General features: G+C 46.1%; 1 protein-coding gene across 5 annotated transcripts in view; it reads left to right on the top strand.

Moving 5' to 3' along the window:
• The window catches only part of LOC100695038 (transcription factor COE3), a 145860-nt gene that overhangs the window by 100584 nt on the left and 23090 nt on the right, over positions 1–22186 (top strand). For 4 of the 5 annotated variants that reach the window (XM_003447623.5, XM_005453250.4, XM_025909787.1 and 1 more), the window contains exons 9-11: positions 671–804; positions 2604–2730; positions 17763–17851. In XM_003447623.5, the coding sequence (XP_003447671.1) occupies positions 671–804; positions 2604–2730; positions 17763–17851 (350 nt within the window). The remainder of the gene's footprint in view (positions 1–670; positions 805–2603; positions 2731–17762; positions 17852–22186) is intronic. The other variant, XM_005453249.4, reaches the window with a different exon arrangement.

The raw sequence follows: 22186 nt of genomic DNA on the forward strand, positions 1-22186 counted from the left end.
TGGCGTTGGAAAAACCAATCATTTTGCATTTTGTATTAGAGGGGGAGTGACAGACTGAATCTGACTGAAAGCTCTCTGTGGGTGTAAGAAGTGTCACAGCTTTAAGGTTGTTAAAGATTTGTTGCCTTTTTCATTACCTTCCCCAGATGAAACATCTAAACAACGATGAAAATATTACATCAGACTCGTCGTTCTCTTCCTGCTCGCGGAAAGTATGAATCTCACGTCGGTCTGCATGTGATGCAGGATGAATTCTGACCTGATTTTCAGGAAGCAGCGCGTTTCAAAGGGCATTTCTCCAGGAAGAACACACACTCACACAGTTTGATGGACGTCTGAACCAAAGTGTTTAAGCTGGCAGATAAAATGTAACAGGTTTTAGATGAATTATGTCACAAAGGCCTGCAGACCTCCAGCCCTGGAAACCTCCGGTCACGAGTACATTCCCAGACCGGTTGGTGACCGGTTGGCTTGAGGTTGTCAGGTGAGGCTGTGATTGCTTTGGTTGAACGTGGCGTCTGGGACGAACGCCGACTAGAAGTGTGGAGCTGGTGCTGATGGGCCCATTAGCTGAATGAGCTCTCTAAAACGATCTGTCGTCTGTTACTTGACCTCTGTGCGACCCCAACTGTCACTCATGCTGCTGTCATGTGTTTGTATGTTTCCGAAGCAGCCACTCCCTGCATCAAAGCCATCAGTCCGAGCGAAGGCTGGACGACCGGCGGCGCCACCGTCATCCTCATCGGGGACAACTTCTTCGACGGCCTGCAGGTCGTCTTTGGCACGATGCTGGTCTGGAGCGAGGTGAGACGACTCTTATTCAGATATCACACGTTAAATGGTTTAACGGGTTGTTCAAGGCCCCGTGTTTGGCACGCTGACATTTTTTTAGGCTGATCGCAGTGAAGAAATAACTCTGGCACAGAACCTGCGCTCCGAGAACAGCTGCACAAACCGTACATCATGTTCTCCATCTTCATCTTTCACACACGCACAGACACACACACACGCTCGTATCGTAGAAACACCTGCGTCTGTGTCTGCAGCAGGTCTGCGTGTCCCCAAAAATATGCAGATTCAGTGCGAGCTGAGCTGCAGGAGGAGCTGCGCATACGGTGCACCATGAAATATTGAAGCGAGTCCAGAAGAGCAGAACACCTGGCGGGGAAGGAGGGAAGATGCACCTCCACACGCCGACGGAGCTCCTGACTTTGATCAGCGTCGTGTGGCAGCAAGCAGACGGACTCCAAAGCCCAGCATCCCTCTGAACACAGACTGCATGCTGACCCAGATCCCAGTCAGGCGGTCGGCGCGTTCTTACTCAGAAAGTTTTAACAGGAAGAAGAATCGGCTGCTCTCGTTCCGCTCCTCGGTTATCGTTCCAGACATCAGCTGCTGTTTGTAAAACTCAATATTTATCGTGTAGAAGAGGCGGAGAAATCTGAGGGCGATACGGATGATAGAACTGATGGGTGTGATCAAAGTTCGTGATGCCGAAGCTCCAAAGAAGAAAAGCAGAAGTTTGAGATGCAGAGATGGATTTACAGACGCAGACTGAGGGCAAATTAAAAACATGTAAAACCATCATTTTTACTGTAGTTTGAGTAAAAACTCTCCAACATGTGAGGCTCAGAAAATTAGCTTGTTTGGAGATTTTCACGTCATGTGTTGCAAAATTCCAACCCAGCAAAAACCTGCTGAAGACACATCTTTGACTGAGATTTGGTTAAAAAACGGGAAAATTTACTTTGCAGGTCAGTGAGAAAACATCTGAGTATCCCTCAAAAGTTAAAGGCCTTCATTAGAGTCCTTTTCTTTTTGCCTGAAGCTTAACATCACCCCCTTCCCTCTGAAAAAAAAGCTGGTGGGATTTTTCCAGAGTTTCTGTTTATTGTAGAAAATATTCTCTGTGGGAAATAAAAGCTTGGACTTGTTTAGCTCAGCGAGATAATCACAAATTTGCAGCGCTTTTAAGATTTCTTTAAAGTTTGCTAAAAATAAAACGTTACTCTATAAACGCACTAACCACCCACTAACTTCCTGTGTTTGCTGTGATGACATTTACTGTCGTGTCTTACTTTCCGAGCTTGCACCGTCAAGCTTACAGAGCACCGACGGAGACCACGTGTGGAGTCACTAAACTAAACCATGTGCACAGGGTTACCGTCCCCCTTACTCACAAAAAACGGGTCCAGACTGTCTTTTACGCCTCGAGCCATCAAACGTTTGAACTCGAGCAGGTTCAGGTGGCTCACTTAATCGTCCCTAAGATGTGAGGAGGGTGAAGGTCTCTGTTTATGGTGTGATTTATGTCGTGATTGTTTTCATGTGCGTATACGAATGTCCGCTGACTTTCCCAACAGGGACAAATAAACATGTTTATCGATCTTTTAACGACTTGTTACCGCCTTCTTTGGGTTTTTAAACTTGTGTTATTGTTTTATATTTGGAAACTGCTCAGGTTTAGAAGAAGATGACAGTTTTTTTGTTTCGTGAGTTTCAAAGTCGTCCTGATTATTTTAAAGTTTTTCTCATGATGCCAGGCTGGTTTAAAGACCGCAGCTTGAACATTTTGTCCTGTTTTTGTGTCTCTCGTAACCCAGCTGATCACCCCTCACGCCATCCGGGTCCAGACCCCCCCTCGCCACATCCCAGGGGTCGTGGAGGTCACGCTGTCCTACAAGTCCAAACAGTTCTGCAAAGGAGCTCCGGGACGCTTTGTGTACACCGGTAAGCCTTCAAACCAAACCCCGTCATCAAGGGAAGTTTTCTAAACACGAAAGTTCTCAGAGAGGTTTTAAATCGTTATCCAAAGGTTTGATACTGATAGTAAAGTACCGTCAGTTCAAATTCACCGCCATTAAATCCGTAAAAGGAGAATAAATCCATCCATTACTGAGGTCTAGATCGTCATGTGATGAAGCTGAAACCAAGTGGGGCTTTCACCCAAAATAAAACGTCTATATAACATCTACAGAGTTTGGGCTCGTCGCTCATATTTCAGTGTGAACGAACTTTCCTTCTCAGTTCTACTGGTTTATGCTGGTTTATACTGGTTAATACCTGCGATTTAAGGTTTCAGATCTTGAGACTCGAGGGGTGATCCTCACCGTGGAGGAGTCACTGTAAACACTTTTCCACGTCCTGACAGCGAGGTAAACATTTTCCCCGAACGACTCCCTGCTCTGCTCCTCCTCAGCGCGCCCTTCAGCCTCTTTGTCAGCCGTCAGCAGTCAAACGTCTGAAGACTCGATATCTGACTCTCAGATCAGTGCTTCCACTGTCGCCGATTATTCCGTCAGAATATCCAGATGTCATTCAAAGCAGCAGAAAGGTCAGCTCGAAGGCTGTTTAGCCCGATAAGTAAATGTCATTGCGTCGGGTTGTGAAAGAGGCGAGCGTGTTGGAGTTTTCTGTTTAACACCAGTTTATCGCCGCCTCCTTCCTCTCGCCCTCGTCTTTGTTGGGGGCGCCGCCTCCTCCGACGGCAGGGCCACGCTCACAATGGACGCTCTGGCCGCCGCCTCCTTTTGCAATGCTAATCTGCGATCCCATTTACAGATACGACTGACAAGAGCGGCACGTTGCTTTTATGTGGAGGTGTGCTGTGAATAGAGCCTGTTGTTATCTCAGAGTCCATTAGAGGATGTTCTCCACCTCAGAAACACGCTGGAGGAGGCCTGAAGGAGCTCACAGAACAGCCACACCAGCTTTTCTTACATCAGCTTCAAGTGTTTTACATAATCAGATGAGCTGAAGAGTTTAAAAAAGTCCCCAGAGTGACCTGAAAAACAACAGCAAAGTATATAAAAAGGCTGAAGGCATTTATGCATTATGTGCATATTTCCTGCTTTTCTCTTCTTCCATGTCATAATTAGATTTTTTCTGGGTTTTTGGAGTTTGGTTGAGCTGTAATTGAAATGTGAAGACATTAAATTAGGTATTGGGATGTATATAGCATGTATTTTATGGAAAAAATGATTGATCACTGGGAATGACGTTCATCGGCCTGAGAATCAGATACTGCTTCACTGTCATGCAGCGTTCGCATGCATTGGCTGGTGAGGATGTGGTTTAATGAGCTGAACGAGTCGTTCTGCTGCCAGTGAAAAAACGCACAGCGGTCTGTAAAAACTCTGGTCTGCTCCACAATCCCAACCAAGAAACGGGAACATCTGACTCCAGCTTGATTGATGGGCGCACAACAAAACTGAGCGTCCCCAAAGGCATCACGAGGCTGAACCCGACAGGTGGCCGCATCATAACGCCGCTCAGTTTCTCCTATCCGCCGCTACTCGTGCCAGGGAGACGGCCGCATTGTGCACGCACGTCGCCGCTTCATCTGATTTACACATGACACGTTCAGAGACGCAGGAGCAGGCGTCGCTGTGCGCTTCAGAGCGCGCTCAGTGTGCCAACAGCGTGTTGTGTTCATGAATGTAAATTGAGCCGAGTTTTAGATACCGAGCAGGCGAGCGCCAGGTAAATGAAGAGAAAACAGCCTGCTGATGTCATTTCCTTTATGAGCCCACACAACAAAAGCCCTTCAAAACCCCCTGGAAACCCTTCAAGGCTCCTACTGTTTTCATAAGAATACCTGGAGCCTTTTCAAGGACCTTTGGGGTCTGCAGGAGGTTGCAGCGAAGTCTCAGGTGTCTTTGAGTCAGTTTTCTCGGGTTCAAACGGGTGAAGTGAACTTAGATGAGTTTCCAGTGGTTTCTGAGCAGATCTAGCCTTCTTAAGGAAGTTGTAGGCATCTTAGATAGGTTCCAGGATTTCGTCTGGTTGTGTTAAAGGCTTTAACACAGGTTTTTATTGATTCTTTAGGAAGTTGGTATCCTTAAGGAAGTTGGAGTTCTTGATCAGTCTTCTGTATTCTTGAGGATTTTCCTCGAGAGCGTACAAATGGGGTTTAAAAAGATTTTAGGCATCCTGTACAGAGTCTGAAGACTGTTCCAGCGGTTGGAGATGCTCCAGGACACCATGGTCAGGTTTCAGTGGTCAGGTGGTGGTCTTTAAGGAGGTTAAAGGGACTTGAAGGATCTGGATTTTAGAAGGAGGTCGTAGGTATCAGTAAGCAGTCTTAAGCTGATTTCAGCGGCCCTTGGAGAAGTTCCAGTGCTCCTAATTCTTATTAAGGTGGTTGAAGGGACCTTGAGGAGTTTCCAGTGTTCCTCAAGCAGGCCAAGACTATTTAATGAGATTCCAGGGGTTATTAAAGAACTTCTTAATTATTTAGTTGGTGGTCCTTGAGGAAGTTGTAAAGGTCCCTTGAGCAAGTTCCAGGGTTTTTAAATAGGTTGGAGGTGTCCTTGAGGAAGTTGTTGGGGTTTTCAGGATTCTCTCCAGTGGTTAGGTTGAAGTTCAGTGTGCGTACCTGCACATTTATACACCCTAAACGGGGAGATGGGTCTCAGCCAGCCAATCAGAGAGCAGCTCTTCTGTGAACATTCCCGTTAGTATTCCCTTGTTTCCTCCCCCGGCTGCTCTGCCTCTCCTGCTGCCTCTCAGCCGAAGGTAGAGTGACGAGCAGTGGGATCCGAGTGTTTCCCAGATTTCCCGTCTCCCTTCCTCTCTGCAGCTTTGAGCGGCTTCAGGATTTGATCCCGCGGCTTCGCTCGGAAAAACTGGCCAAAGGCAAGAAAGCTGAGCGGAATGACAAAAAGCCTGAGAGCTGAAGAGGTTCCTCCTCCTCCTCGTCTTCCTTGCTAATCATCTGCACTCCAAGCAGATTACCACTGAGATACACAGATCACCTGGCTCATTGTGCCACATTTAATGTTTATTTATTTATTTTATTTGCATTTAGTTTAGATGATAAATCCATTTTTACTTTAAACTCTTTTAATGTAAACTGGTTTTCTGATACTTCTGGGGTTTTTGTAGTTTTGTTTTTGTAGTATTTTCTTTAAGAACTGGTTCTTAGTAGGGTTTTTTTCACTTCTTTTACTTTTGCAGTTTAGTGTTTTTGTAGTTTTATTGGATCTGCAGCTTTTCCAGGTTCACAGTATCTGTAGTATTTTGTGTAGTATTTACTGTGTACACTGTATTTTTGTAGTATTCTGTGATTCTAATGAGCACTTCTCTAGTACTGTGTAGTATACCTGCTGGTTCTGTATCCTGCAGTGTAGCTGTAGTACTACTGTAGTACTACTGTAGTAGTCCTACAGTGTAGCTGAATTACTCCTGTAGTACTCCTGCAGTACTGTGTAATTTTTCTGCAGGCCTGTGGTTTCTGGTGTTCCTGGTATCTCCCTCCACTCGGCTGTGGGTGTTGAGTCGCTGGTGCTGCCGGGTCCACACCTCCTCGGTGCTTGTAATGCACGGATCAATGCAGCCTGCGGGGGGAGGCGCGGGGGAGGCGCGGGAGGGGAGCGGAGCTGTGGGATCGATGGGTGCTGAGTTATTGCGGCACTCGGCCACTGATTTTTAGAGAGCTGTGTTTTCCCAGGAAAGTCAATACCTCCAGGCTCCCCTCATTAATTTCAACCCCTCCATCCCAACTGCGCCTCCCTCCTCCCCCTCCTCCTGCAGCTGCACCTGGGGATCTGCAGCCCTGGAGAGAGAGAAGGGTGGAGGAGGAGGAGGAAGACAGGGAGAGAGAAACTGAGATGATGAAGTCAGATGAAGGGGGAGAAGAGAGAAAAGAGGAGGGAGGTGTTGCAAACTAAGTTGATGAAGTCAGATCCAGGAGGGAGGACAAGGAGGGAGAGGAGGACGGGTGGAGGAGGAAGAGGAGTAAGAGGAGAAAGATGTGATCCCGGGTTTAAAAAACCAGACAGAAGGAAAAATATTGATTCCTGATATGGAGATCATGTTTGCAGCAGATTATTGATGTAGTTCCTCCTCCAGGAACAAAAGTCTGTGCCCAGTGTGAGCAGGGAGGCCACAAACTGGAGCCAAACTGGAGGCGTTAACTGGAGGACACCCAGCACCAGTATCATCATCATCAACATCATCATCAGGCAGGCCTCAACATGCCTGACCCCCCCCCCCTTCTGTACGCCTCACTGAGGCCTGCTGGGAGCTGCAGCTGCTCAGCTGTGTACACTCCAAAAGTATGTGGACATGTCAGCATTGCATCGAAGCACTCAGTGTCCGCATTATTACGGCAGCTTCTCCAAACTGAGCACATCCTCTCTCAGCTGTTCTGTTCTACTTTTATGGAGCTGTTTGTGTTTTACTGAGCTTGTGTTTATTCTTTATTGGCTGTTTTCTCTGCTTCACCCTGTGGAACATTTTACTTACTCAGATTTCTGGTTTTGTTCTTTCTTGTAGAGATTTAACTCTAATGAGCCAAATTATTTCATACTGGTTCTTTTTTCTTGTTATTTCTGCTGCTGTGGTGCAGAAATCCGTGTCTGTGGGTTTCATGGGTAATGTGCTGGGCTCTGGATGTTTATATATACGCGTGAATATTTCCATGATTTAAACAGTAATTGTTATTTATACTGCATTTTTAGTCTTCTCCATTTTTCTGGGTTTTATTTTTTAATATTCTAGTTCTACAGGTTTGTAGTGTTTATGCTTCTGCAGCAGCTCATCCCTGTTCTCTTCAGCCCCCTCTGTGGAAAACTGAAGGTCAGAGGTCAGACTTACTTCCACACAGACTGGTAGAACTTTCTGCTTAAAACTCACTGTGTGTTATTCGACGTAACGACAAACTTAGTTGAGAAAAACTCAAATCCAGGTCTGAATTTTTCAGCCGCCAGTTCCAGAACAGATATTCCAAACCTGTTATTCCAGCTTCAGATCATCTTTGATATTCCAGGTCTGGTCTGGATGATATTCCTGATCTGATATTCTGGTTTTTTTCCATGTTTAATGAGGTTGTTTTTTCTGGAGTCCCCTGGGTTTGTTCTGCACTTTCTGATTCATAGAAAATTAATCTTTCTGGATTTTTATGATGTTTCCTGCAGTTTCAAACTTTTTGTCTTCCTCATTCAGATGTTACCTGAGATTTAAGCACAGCCGGACTTGCAGCGGCGACTGCAAGCACATAGTTTTGGGTTTTTTTAAAATGGCGTTTTGTAGTTTTTCTCTCCCTTAGAGAACGGGTGGTTTTGTGTCTCTGCACTTTGGGACTTTTAATGATTTCAGATCCGTTTCTGAGGTGAAGTTTCTTGTTTCCACCTCCGAGCTGGAGCGCTGCAGTAAATGTAGCTCTCAGCTCTGGTTTTAAATGCTGCTTCAGAACAAAATACCTCAGAGGTAGTCGGTCCCTTGTCTCCTGCAGGCAAACCTACTGCACTGATGTTACGCTGTAATCCTCACGGTGGTGGTTTTTAAGTTACTGGGATGCACCCTCCATCCGTCCCCTCTCCGCTCCGTGTTGTTTTTGTTGGTGGTTTTCCGGTGTGGGCGTTGGGATCCCTCTGGGACCGGCCCTGAGATTAAGCAGCTCTGCAAAAAAAATCCACTCCACTTACTTGGATAATTGTTTTACTGGAATAATTAAAGGATTCAGTGTTTTCCTGTGGATGCAAAGGTCAAACTTCTGCTGATTTAGTGCCGCCCTCCTCACAATCTTCCAGTGCTCAGTGATGGATGATGAATCTCAGTTTATCCTGTTTGTTCTCCATATTACTTCTCCTCTTCATGGAAAAGTCAGAGGTCAGAGGTCAAGCCTACACAGGCAGCCTGAGTGATACTCCAAGTGTAAACGGTGTTTTACAGGTCTGACTATTCCAGGTCTAAACATGATGATCTTGAAGATGTTTGACGTTGTTTATGTTGCTGCGTTCATTAAATAAACGAAGGAGCTGCAGCGTTTCCCAAACTGAGCTTAATTTAACCACCTGATCATTTGGGATGACATCACTAGAACGGACCAATCAGTGAGCCCGTATGCCCTCGTGTGATGCAGACCTGGTTCATTAATAGTAAGTCTGAACTCAAACGCAACTTCCTCACTCTGAGCTCCTTTCTCAAAGTACAATGAAGCACTTTGTAAGTTCTGCTCTTCCTCCTCCTCCTCCTCGGCACACATGGAAAACATTAGCAGATTGTTCCAGAGGGTTCGCTGAAGGTCTGCAAACGTGTAACCGAGAGGCCGGCGTTACACCTCCGACCTCAGCTGGAGGAGAGGAGGAGGAGGCGCTCCCTCTGTTTTCGCTGTTCCCCCTTCTCCTGTCGACACGTCTGAGGCACCGTTCGCTAATTGACTTCTGAATTTTTATTGTTTAATTACTGTCGCAGTAACACATGGAGGCAATTATCTGTAGCCTGCTCGGGATCGGCTTACAGCGGCTGACGGAAACAAAGAGAAGACGATGCAAACGCCGTTTATGGCAGCACTCGCAGCGAGGACAGAACTCATAATTCAGCCCGAAAAACCTCCGTCTGAACCACCGAAACGTCACTTCAGCCTCGTCTTATTATTATATTTAACCCTCTCTGGCCCCGACAGCAATAATTCCCAAAGACAAAATGCTGGTTTACAGGAAGAGGGATTCAGTGCGCTTTAATTTTGTAGTTTGTGGGTTTGTTTCATGTTAAGTTGAACAGATTAAGGACCAGACGTACTAATCATGAGGCCACAGTTTGGCTGTAAGTTCAGGATTTGCTCTTTCCAGGAACAACACCGCTAACGAGCCTGCAGCTGCTTTACTACAGCTCAGACCAGCGTTTAATCCTGGAGTCAGTTTTAGAATAACTCTGACACAAACACCTGGCAGAAAGCGCAGATCACTGCCCCTCCCTGATCCTGGTTCTGTTAGAAGTCTCTTCCTGTTTTATGGGAGTTCTTCCTTCCCACCATCGCCAAGTGCTGCTCACAGGGGGTCTTGGACTCTCTCTTCAGTTGTCTCTCCAGGGTCTTTACCTTATAATATAAGGCACTTTGAGATGACTGTTGGTCGTTTGTTGATCTATTAAGGAAATTTCAGTGAATTAAAATTAAGATTTTGGCTGGTCGAAGCCATTAGCGCGCGGCATGAGGAGCAAATTCTTGGGTAAAAGAACGTGTTGCTCTAAGTGCCCCAGTGAAGCTCGTTCAGAGTGAATGCCAGACGTGATTGGCTGTTCAGGTTTGTGACTCAGCTGTAGATTGATTATTTAAAAACTTACAGTTCGTGTGTTTTTGTTTTAGTGACGTCTAAATCTTGATTAAACATCATCTTTATTTTGTGTTGAAAGCTCACATCTGTGCGTCGCCCCGAATAACTCCAGCAGATGTTTAAGAAGACGTGCTTCAGATGTTACCTGTGATTTAAGCACAGTCAGACCTGCGGCGGCGTTATTTCTTCTTCACAAGCGTCAGACTTGTTCGCAGCACAGAGGGCGAGGCGAGGAGGCGGATTAAAAGTGAGGCGCTTGCATCAGTCAGTGGAGTCATTAACACCCTCCTCCACCTCCTACACCCGCCTCTGCTGCAATCGATGCTCATAGAAATTTCATGAACTTTAAACAGTGATTGACAGGCACCTCCGGCCCCGGCCGCCGCCAACGCCGCGCCCTCACAGAGTGTATGAGGTGACAAAAGTTACTGTAACACGAATTAACTGACCGGCGTGTGTGTGTGTGTGATGTACAGTCTCATTAATAGAAACTTGATTATCTGATTCACATCTTTAAGATGAAGAGCGCCGCCCGCTCGCGGCCTGATGTTGGACAGATGTTCAGCAGATTATTCACTGTGAAGGTTTTTCAGCCCTTTGTCTGCAGGTCCTCTCAGGATTATTAAAAGCACTTTACGCTCCCCACAGGAGAAGAAAAACACACCATTACAGGTGCTTCACAGTCAGGAAAAATACACATTTAACAAATAAGTCTATTTAACTCAGGGTGCATGCAGGCAAGTTTTTATCAATATCTAAGTAGTTAAACTCCAAAACTACAGATTATTTATGATACAGTTTGGGTTCCGGTCGACAAAATTTATTCTCTTCGCGTTCTTTCCCCGTGTCTTGTTTTCTGTGCTGAGGACTCGACGCCTGCGTGGTCACGCGGTGCATCCTCGGCACGTTTGAACAGCACCAACTGTCGAGGCTTCATTCAGTGAAGTTCAGCACTTTCTTCATCTCGGATAAATTCTGTTTTCTGTAAAAATAACCGCGTACGGTCGAAGTCTTCACCTGCAAGGACGAGAACCTGAACCTGAACCATCAGAATGTTTATTTTTTAAATTGTTCTCCAAAGTTTTCCCAATCAGGGAACCAAACAACTTTTAAAGACAAACAGCTAAAACGCAGGGTTAGGGTCAGGATCGTGGCTGCTGGGTGATTTATAATATCTCACAGGGTTAAAACGATCTTTCATCTTTTAGTGATGTAAATATAAACAGAGTTTTTTATATGGTTTTATTCTTCACTACTACAAAACACCAGAGGAAACCCGTCGTCCTGCTTTACCTCGGCCGGATGTTTAAACTTAAGACGCTTCATGAAGGCAGAATTTATGGTTTGGGTGTTCCTAATAAAGTGATCAGCGAGTTTGTGTTACAGAGTCGGGATGTGATGCGTCAGGAGGCGCGTCTCAGTCACTTAGTGGCGATCACACGGCAGCAATGAAACAACACGAGCGCTGTCGCGTCCCCGCCTTTGATCTCGCCTCTCGTGTCGTCTTTTAATAGACGGCAGAAGTGTGCTCTCCGCCGCGGGAATTCCTCGACTCTCAGCAGAGACGCACCACATTTCATATATCAAAGAGCTCCACTTTGGGAACGGGGACTTGTGGAACTAATGTCGGGTAATTAGCCGTTTCTGCGGGGGCATTTTCGGCCGCCACTCCAGAAAATAATAACTTCTCAGGTGGGGGGCCTATTTCTTTGAGGCACTCTGCTCGGCCGGCTCTAATCATGGCGAGGTAATTATTCGCTGATTAACACGCGGCGTCGGGGCGGATGTTCGCTCTAATCACAGGGGCTGTTGCGTCAGTGACGGCTCTCAGAGGAGGAAGCAGAAGGGAGTGGGCGCTCATGTGGGTTACAGAGACGAGACGACGGTACCTGGAGATACCTGAAGACACCTGGCGGGTTCGGGAGGGCCGACTCTGATCTTCATCAGAAGATCGCGTCTTCATTGCGTAAAGAATGAAAGAAAAACATTTCAACATCAAACCAACGCTGACGCCCAAATCCTCTGCAACACGGAATCATCGGCCACTGAAAGTAGTCGTAGAAGTGCAGATAGACTCAGTTCATACGTTTGATCTGTTTTTGCTCATTTTTTATCTCCGTTTCCATTTTCTGCTTGTTTTACTTAAACACGTGCAGACATGTCCTCACAGGACCGCCCTCCTCGTCACACCAGCGTCCATGTAAAACACATCCATGTAAAACAAACAAGCTGCAGAGGAAACTTTACGCTCGCTGTCATTTGCAGACCTGCCGCGTCGCCCCTGCTCTCTGCGATGACTGAGTGATGAATTGGAAGTCAGAGCAGATCAATAATCCGCTGAAAAGATGCATTCGGGGCGTTATGGCAGCCTGTCAGCATGCCCCCCCGCCCCAGCTGACGCCGGTTGGCCACTTGACAAGCAGAAAAACAAATCAGCGCGTCCACTTAAGGCTCGGCATGTCGTGCATCTGTCACACACACACACACTGAAGGAGGCGAGGAATCATCAGCAGTTGCGATCGGCGGGCCATGAGGCCAAACGCTGCACTGACCTGCATCAATCATGCGGCCGGGGGAGATGGGAAATTGCAGCACACGTTACTGCGGGACGGATGAGCGGCGCCTATTTGAAATGATGAGAGTAATACAGGAGGAAACCACGCAGCACTGAAGTCTGCCGGCTCATCGGGGACACGAGAGCGCCTGCGACGAGGCCGTGAACACCAAAACAAAAACGGTAAAGGTGAGCAGAGACCCTAAAGTGCGGATTTCATCTCCGGCTGGTAAATATGTACAAACCAGCGGCGTGGAAAAGCAGATTCAGGGCGAGGAGCAGCAAATGAAAGATAAATGTAAACAGTAGTGAGGAGGAGGAGGAGGATGTAAACAGAGGCGGGCTCTCCTCTGAAGCACGGCGCCCTGCTGGATTGTGGGAGCCGAAGCGAGCGGGGTAATGAGCCTGCTGAGATGTTCCAGTAATCCGCCGTCCTCCCTCCTGGAGCTCTGATCCTCTGATCTGTGATCAGCCGCCATCTGCAGCCAGAAGCAGCGAATGATCCCAGAGCGAGGAGAGGAAGAGGAAGATTCCCCCTCAGCTCGCTGTCAGGGCGAAGCCGGACAGGTGAGAAGCACCTGGTGGTCAGTTTGACAGCAGGAGAAGCATCGAGACAAGAATCCAGATCTGCGGCTTCAGCTTTAAAACAAGCGCGTTTGATTCATGCACTCTTCAGTGTGGCTGCACCCTTTCACAATAAAAGCTGGGTAATTAGGGATGCAGTGATTGAACGTTTTCAGACTCATTTCCAGAATTTTAAGTCTGACCTCTGCTTTCTGCTCTTTTTCTTTTTGCTTATTTTGCTATTTTTTGCATTTCCTCTTTGTTTTGTAATGTTTTTCTGGGACTGTGTGTGTCTCAGTATAGTTTTTAGCCGTCTCATGAAGCACTAGTGGTCACTTTAAAAAGCCTGAGCCCTCAGACCCACGGAGGTCCAGCATGGATACATTTTACATCCTCACTTTCATCCTGCAGCATTTCGCTCTGTTTTAAAGCCTTCTTTCTCATCCTGTTACTTTTTATCACCTTCTGTAAATTTTATGTGTCTCCTGCTTTTATTTGACTCTTTTTTTTTTTTTAAAGCTTCTGTCTTGATTGTTCAGACATTGTTAATCGAGCAGGAGTTGCTGGGTGTTTGAGCAGGAAGTGAACGTCTTTCCTGTAAGTGTGTAAAATATCCTCCTCCTCTCCACCGCTCCAGATCTGCCGTGAAGAAATTAGTTTCAAATGTGATCCGCCTCCCCCTTCTTCTCTGCTCTTCCTCTCCTCAGTCACTTAGCGGTCTAATAACGGAGCGTGCCGCTCAGCAGGACGCCGGCCGACCGTTTGATCACCTTCACAGCGAGGGCAGAGAGAAGAACCCAAAGAGAGAGAGAGAGAGAGGGAGAGAGTGATAAATACTTGATGAAATATATAAAAAATCCCCTCCTCTCGCTTGCCTCTGTCTCTCCCGCCCTCCTCTCACCTCTGAATTATCTTCCTCTGCTCCTTTTCTGATTTATAAAAAGCATCAGACGGCAGGAGAAAGCGACGGCCGCGGCCTCCTCGCGCTGAACAAAGAGGAGCAGAGAAAAATCAATACAAATTACGATGGAGAAAGTGGCACTGATGCCTAGAATTGCAGCATATGTTTACACTAAATCAGGCAATCTGTCTTCATATGGGCGGTGTAATGCGTGGGGTGGGGGGAGGGTGGGGGAGGGAGGGGTCAGGGTTCGCGCTGCCAGCCGCCATTCTCCAATTACTCCGGCTCCTTTGGAAGGAGGCGGTCTTTATCGATTGGCTGGGAGGAGCATGGGGCCCTGCAGGCAGCCAATGGGGCGCTGGGGTCAGAGTGCAGCGAGATTTTAATAAGGCAAAGTAATGGGCTTAATGTCTGTAGGGGGGTCGATCCCCATCAGAGGTTCATTAAAACTTCTGTCTTTGTTTCATTCTCCGTCTGTGGTCGTCTCCACCTCCAGCAACGATCGCGACCTCAGAGCGCTGTCACATCTCTGGAGAGAGGTGTCTGAATCCAGATGTTTTATCAAACCCACTCGACTTATCGAGACACTCAGTGTACTCATCAGAGCCCACACCACTGTGGGCTCTGATGAGTCCACAGCGGTGTGGATTCTACAAACCAGAGCAGCTCCTTTAGACCTTTCAGAATAAAACTTCTCGTCTGTTTTAAACTTCGGAAATAAACCACATCTGTCTGTGGCTGAATGTTGGCGTCCAAGAGTTTAAGTGTGAACCAAGGTTCAACCAAATTGCAGTTGCTCTGACGTCCACCGGAGGCTCCAGGAGTCAGTCCTCATAGACTCCCATGTAAACACGTTTACAGCCAGCAGAATTTCTAATGTCCCCATTTATAACATTTCACCTGTTTAAATTATATTCAGGCTCAAAGTTTGTATTGTTAGGGGTGTGGCCTCTTTGACTGACAGGTGGATGGTGACACATGTGGCTGTAGCTGCTAGGCTTCACCTCAGCTAACTGAACTGGACCTCTGGGCCGTGTTTGTGCTGTTGGAGCCTTTTGGATCATTTTTAATGACCTCATCTGACCAATTGAGGGCTGCTGTGAGGTCACTGTACTAACAGACCGTCCAAGACATCTGGCTGTCGCTGAGCACTCAGGTATTTGTGTCTGTGGATGCAGCTTGTTAGCATTAGTGTCACTAGTTGCACTGAAGAAACATTATGGTGGCAGGAAAGCTGCTGATGTTGGATGACATCACAGTGATAACGTCCACACGCTTGGCGATGAGCCCATGGGCAGGAGGTTGACAGATAAAACTAGGCTTCTCAATCATGTACTTGTTCCTAAAACAATATTTTGTTTTCCAAACATTTTGTATTTTATTTTTGTCATTGAGTAATAAAAGTTTGTCAAGTGCTTGTGAAAAATGCCACATTAAAGTCATCCCAACACATAACAAGACGAATAACAAGGCAAAACTAAAGTGAAGTAACCAGAAAATCTTCAAACCAGCAACTCAGAGAGAAAATGTGTCCAAACTAAGGAGAGAGAGGGCCAGGATAGAGGTATGAGGCTCGTGTTCTGGATTCTTCCCGAGACTTTTAGCACAGATCAGGGACTCGGATCTCAGAGATCTGGAGGAACTTTTGGCCCTGAGGAAGTTTCCGGGTTTTTTTGATGTTTATCTGCAGACATGTCGCCTTCGATTGAAACACATCAGTATCATTTCTCAGCATCTCGTATCAGCTCGGAGGTCAGAGATGAGAACACTTCCTCTTCTGATGGAGATGGAGAGTTAACCATCACAGACCCCCCCTCCCGCTGAGTGTAAATGGGTTTTTTATTCTATTGCAGCAGTTCCCATAGTGCCTCTCACTTGTTTTATAAGTTGGGATGTATGTACGCAGCGTCAGGAGGCAATCCAGTTTGGGATTCGCCGCTGATTGCTGCTCGTGTCGTCCCGGTGCATTATCTCCATTCATCCTCTGCTGCTCCGCATCCCCCCAAAAAGTCTCTTTGGGATCCCGCAATGAATCGCTCTTTCATTCGCGGCGGGCCGAGGTAATAGATTCAGGCCGCGCTGCTCTCTGCTTCCTCTCAGGGAGGCGGGGAGGCGAGGAATCCAACATGGCAGCCCCTGCGGCGAGGGCCATGTCCCTCAGCACTCTGTCACCCTTCAGATATCATCCCCACCCCAGTTGCAGCCTGAAAGCCCTTTTTCTCCTCCGCCGCCGCTTGAAACGGGCTCCGACAAATTTGATTTAGCAGCTCGCGGTCGCCCATTCCCGGGAAAAGAAAACAAATATTGTTATAATGGTAATAACATCTATTTGGAGCGCTGGCGACAAACGGCGGCGGGGCCCTTTGAAGGAGACCCCTCTGTGCCGCCGTATAGCTGCCTTATTCTTATTCATGAAAGCCGCGGTTATGCATATTAGCGCAAACTAGCTATTCTACTCAGCGGCATTTGGAGTGTCAATCATCCTTACAGAATACAAGAGCCAACGGTGACAAAAGCGGAGTGGGCAAGATCGGCTGACAAATTGTCCCCAAAGTCAAATTTGACAGCCTTTTATGATTAATGGGCTTGATTATGGAGAAGTATCTCCCCGAACTCATTTCCGGATGTTTCTCCAGCTCTGCTCAGTGCATATGGAGAGAGGAGGAAGAGGAGGAGGAGGTGGAGGAGGAAGGCAGATTGTTTGTGGAGGTGAATGAGTGGAGGAGAAAGGAAAAGAGAGAGAGGGCTCGGTGGAGGGGAGGCTGGATTGAATTAGCTGTGGAGGAGAGGTGGAGTGTGAGGTCTCGCACTTGATAAACAGCAGCCGAGATAAGAGAGAGCGAGATCAGCTGACGGCGCTCGCTCGCCCTCTCCGTTAGCGCTCACTGCTAACACGAACCAACAGGAGATCAGAGGAGAGGGAGGTGAAACGATCCCTGCCGAGTTTAAACTTCAGGAAATGACAGGAAGTCGCGAAAAACCTGGCTTTTCCACGTGTGTGCAAAAAACGAGCACAGTTCGACAATGTTGCATTAAAATTGTATCTTACGAGTTGGGGATGTGTTTTTATTTTCGATTTCAGCACAATCGCAGAAATCTTCAAAGGAATTGCTGAAATATGTTGTTAAAACAAGAGACACACAAATAATGCAAAGCAGGAAGATTCAAAACACAAACAAAAAGGCACAAGACCATCCTGACCAGAGCAAGAGACTCTGTAGGAAAATGTATTAGTACAGTAAGAGGTGCGACAGCTAGAAAAAGAGGTAAAACTATCATCGGGACACATAAAAAACTCCTGAATGATACAAAGACACAGTTGGAAGATGTAAAAGTCCCACAAAAAAGATAAAACTACAACACGCAAAAAAACCTAGAACAATGCAGTGACACAGATACGTTAAAATGTGTCAAATACCACAATGAGAGGTAAAACTACCATGCAAAGAGACAAAAATACCAAAAAAGAAGAAAAAGGACTACAGAAACTATGGCAAAAGATAAAACTACATTTGAAAAAGAGACAAATGGAAGTACCAAAAAAGTGTAAAATGACCACACAAAGACATAAAAGAAAGATGATGAAGAAGATGAAAGATGCAGAACTGCAACAATCAGCTGAGTTCCTGTCAGACGCGTCTCAGGGTTAAATAAACCCTCTCGTCTGTTTCTGTTTGTGCCGCAGCCTTGAACGAGCCCACCATCGACTACGGCTTCCAGAGGCTACAGAAGGTCATCCCTCGCCACCCCGGAGACCCTGAGAGGTTACCTAAGGTCAGTAAAGACAACTCATTAACTTGCTGCTGCGGGTCAAAGGTCAGATTTAAGGCCAGGAGGTTGGCTTAAGTCTGGCAGGTATGACCCATAATGCACCTGTCATTCAAGGCTGCTACTAATTGGGCGCTTTAATCGGGTTTAGGGCCACATTAAGGGCTGATTTCAAACTGAAGTGGCTTTTTGTCCCTCCGTGGACACCATAGACCACCTGCGCTGTGAGCTGAAGGCTTCTAATGCAGCACAGGGCCGAACTCGAGTCGCCTGATTGGATTTGTTGGTTCTGCTCTGTACGCTCTTGGCACGGCGCGGCGCTCCTCGCTGCCAGCGGGGCAGATTGTTCCCGAGCCTTCAAACAGGAAACAGCTGTTTATGGGAGCAAATCCTGCTGCTGCTGCTCTCGCTGCGTTTTGTTTCCCCTCAACTGGCGGGGAGGAGGGCGCGGATGGTCGTCAAGCGTGATCGGTTTGGCGATGTTTGGCTTCTCAGAAGCCCAGGGAGGAAAAAAAACGTATCAGAATTATGTAAATTAACTCTGGGACCTAAAAGTGGAGGAGGTCTAAAACATTTCATGAATTACAAAGTTTAACTAAAATTCATTTTCTAAAATGTCTCGTATAATCACAGCTCCGTGCTCAATGCCTTTAACTAAAAGAGAAACATTTGGTTTGATTAGTTTCCTGTGTGATTTGTGATGGACGTCATCAAAGACGTCAAAACTCTTCATGAATTTTCAGTTTTCCTTTAAGCGTGCAAATTCTGGTTTTATTTTGTGCAACAAACTGGTCCAAATGTGCCTCATTATTACAGGAAATACAAGCATCAGATACAATCAGATTGTGTCTTTATTAAAGAGAATGAACACAAAACTTTTGTTCCATTAAAATTTTAAAGCAGCTTTGTCCAGTTTCAGGAAGATCAAAAGGTCTTTTGAACATTTTCAGTTTAGTTTATCTGACGTGGACATAAACGAGTCTTATTCTGCTGGAAACGCTGCAGTCGCATGTTTAAAGTGTTGGATCTGTATGATGTCACTGAGGGGGGAATATCCCATTTGTCTGATCATCTCAGGTACACAAACCTTCTGTTTATGTGGGACAGCCAATCAGAAGACATGAGGGGTTGTATCACATAAAGATGGATTATTTTGAGGTCTGAATCATGCAAAGCTGCTCTGGTAGAGTCCCAAGAAAGCTGGAGATGAGCAGAACTGACCACTGTGTGATGTTTGTGTAGTGTTAACTAGCCCGACTTCACCAACCGTCCAAACATCACTGCTGTTTAGTTTTTTTAGAGATGTACGTTTCAGTTTTTAGAAATATACTCGCTATCTAACTTCCAGCAGCCTCCTAACTCAATTACAGCCTACATCTTATGTGGGAATGACCACAGTGATCGTTCCACTTTAGCTGGAAGAATTCAAACTGTTTTTAACTCTCACCATTTGTTTGTTTGTTTTTGGGAACTGTAGAAGAGTTTGGACCTGAAAATGGCAGCAGAATGGAAAAACTAAGCCAATTTTTACGCCTTTATTTAAAGTTTATACATGGTTTCTACATGGAAGTGGAAACACATTTAACAGTGTGTTAAACTCTGCAGGCTTTTTGGAGACAGGCGGTGAGGAAGGAAGAGGGAATTAAAAGTGCAGAAATGCTCCTTTAAGACAAAGTCGAGAATATTGAAATCAGGGAGCTGGTTTCACCCACAGAACGACATTTGTATGCTCACACAGAGGCGCGGCATGCAGCCGTGCAGCCATCAGGCGTCCTGGTTAGTATGAAGAGATTATTCTGGCTGCAGCGGCTGCGAGGAGCTAACTGAGGCAGATTCTCTGAGGCAGCGAGCAGCGGCGGCCGGCGGCGAGCGTCAGATGGGCTCTGACACTCGAAAGCAGCTGCCAAATTGAAACCATTTATCAAAATCTGACATCGGAGATCCAGTCACCAAAAAAGCAGTTTATTTGTAAATTGATACTAATAGCGAGCACACATTGTCTGGCCCCTTTGATGGCCTGATTTGCAGCCAGAGTGGGACGTCAAACACCCTCCTCCCTCATCCTCTCCCTTTAAATATTTATTTATTCAAAAGAAAACTCAATAAAGCTGCAGGTTTCTCCCTCCTGGACGTTTTGGAGGGAGAGGAATCACGGCGAGAGGAAGAGCGGCGCTCTGCGAGGTGACAGGACGGCGTGCTGGCAGTGACCGAGCAGCGACGGGTTAACTCGAGTTGTCACTTCTCTTTTGTTTTCACCTGCAGCTGCCGCTCTGCAGAGGACAGCAGCAGCAGGCGCGGACAGAGATGTCTGGGCGGCTGGGTTAAGTTTTTGGACAGGCACGGCGCCGCTGAACAGATTGATTCGTTGTAGACGTCAGGTAGAGCATTATGGGAGCAGCAAGCAGGGTGAATATGGAAACCAGAAGGAGAAACATCAGGCTGATTTCAGCTGAAAGATGGGAAAATGCCGTTCGGCCTAGCTTAGCAGGAAGCGCGATTAGGTGACGACCGTTCAGACACAATACTGAACAAAATGATCATCTTAAGGTGGACCTGCTCTGCTCATTTCCCTTAAGTGCAATAATTTAGTCACACAATACAGAAATCAGCAGATTTTAACAAGAGTCCTGTTTAGAGGAGTACAGCTGGGCATGTATGTCGTGGTAACTTTGGGCCTTTATGATTTCCTTGAACTGCTGCTAAAAAACAAGAATTAGATCCATAAATCTGAATTTATTTTGGGTTTTCTCTTATCCACACAGGGTCAAAGGTTATATATAGGCTCAAATACAAACACCCCCACTAATGTTTGGTTAAACGTCCCTTAGCAAGTTGCACCTTGACCAGATGCTTTTGGTAGCCATCGGCAAACTTCTGGCATAATTCTGGCTGCATGTCTGACTACTGTTCTTGGCAGAACTGGTAGAGTTCATTTAAACTGGTTGGGTTTCTGGCACAGAGACGGCTTTAGGGCAGGCTTGAGCCTCGGTGGTTCCTGGGTTGTTCCTGAACATCCTAAACAATTTCCTCTCATCTGAGGGTGACAGCTTGGGTCTTCTTCCAGACGTCAGCAAAGTGCTGACACATACGTATAACTGTGCTCACGTACAGTTGTTTGAACTCCGCAGTTGTTGAAATGGCTCAGAGAGAACGTCCCAACTTGTGTATTACTAACCAAAACTAGCCTACTTATTTTTGCTGATGCATTAAAAGTCGTTTTACAGTTGTATATTAGCTGTAATTGTAATAAAATAAATGAGATAAATTAAAATTATTTTATAATAATTTTTTTGTCATATTAGTGATAAAAGCTAAACTAACTAACTTGACAGTTTATCTCTTTTAAAAGCTCTCATTCTCTGAACTTCACCACACATTTCAAACAGTTAACACTGGTTAGTCAGGGAGTTAATAGTCTGTTAGCTCCAAAGCTATGTCAGAAAAATAACAGTTAGCTTCATGTAAGAATAAGATATCTTGCTTCGATGTAGAAATGTAGAAGCAAGATTTTTAATTACTTCAGGTCATTACTGATTATTCTGCTTTTTCTTTATTGTGTAAATCATTGTTTGATCTTTAAAAATGTTACAAGGAGGAGAAAAATCTCCATCACAATATCTTTTGTCCTGAGCTTCTAAACACGATGCGCCCGCTGTCAGTCTAACGGACGGACGGACGCTGAGGTGTCCGCTTCCAGCCCAGCCAGACTGGAAATGAAATTAGAGGGCTGAAAATGATCCAGGAGAAACCCCAGAGGTCATCAGTGACCAGTTGTCTTTCCCAGTTTGTCAAACTACCCAAACCAACTCTGTGTGTGTGTGGACAGACATGAAACTGTGCTCACGTTAATTTTAATTTGTCGTTTAATCAGGTTTAATATAATTTTAACTATAAAAGGCATCAGGTTATAAATGTTGGTGATTTCTTTAAAATACGGGACGCCCTGTTGTTAAAAACAAACACTACTGTTAACATGAGGTCCATGAAGCTCTTTTCTGAGGATTTGTGAGCCATGGGGTGGAGATTAAATGTGTTTAGTGTGTTGAGTGTGCACCTTTAGCTCTGATCATTGACCCTCATCCGGACTTGTGGGGGGGCGTCCGTCCGTTCGGGGATTATTAATTCCGGCCCACTTCATGAATGAGGAGATTTTCAGTGTTCATTGAGAATAATGAGAAGAATTCAGTTCATGAGCTGAATTTCAATCCGTTTCCTCTGAATGGAATTAACCCCACACCATGTCCCACATCATTAGAATACCTCTACGCCTGATAATCGCTAATCTGAAGATCCGCCGTGATGCTGCTCCCTTCGTCCTCCTCCTCCTCCTCCTCCTCCTGC

This window comes from Oreochromis niloticus, linkage group LG2 (assembly GCF_001858045.2).
Source record: "Oreochromis niloticus isolate F11D_XX linkage group LG2, O_niloticus_UMD_NMBU, whole genome shotgun sequence".
Lineage (NCBI taxonomy): Eukaryota > Metazoa > Chordata > Actinopteri > Cichliformes > Cichlidae > Oreochromis > Oreochromis niloticus.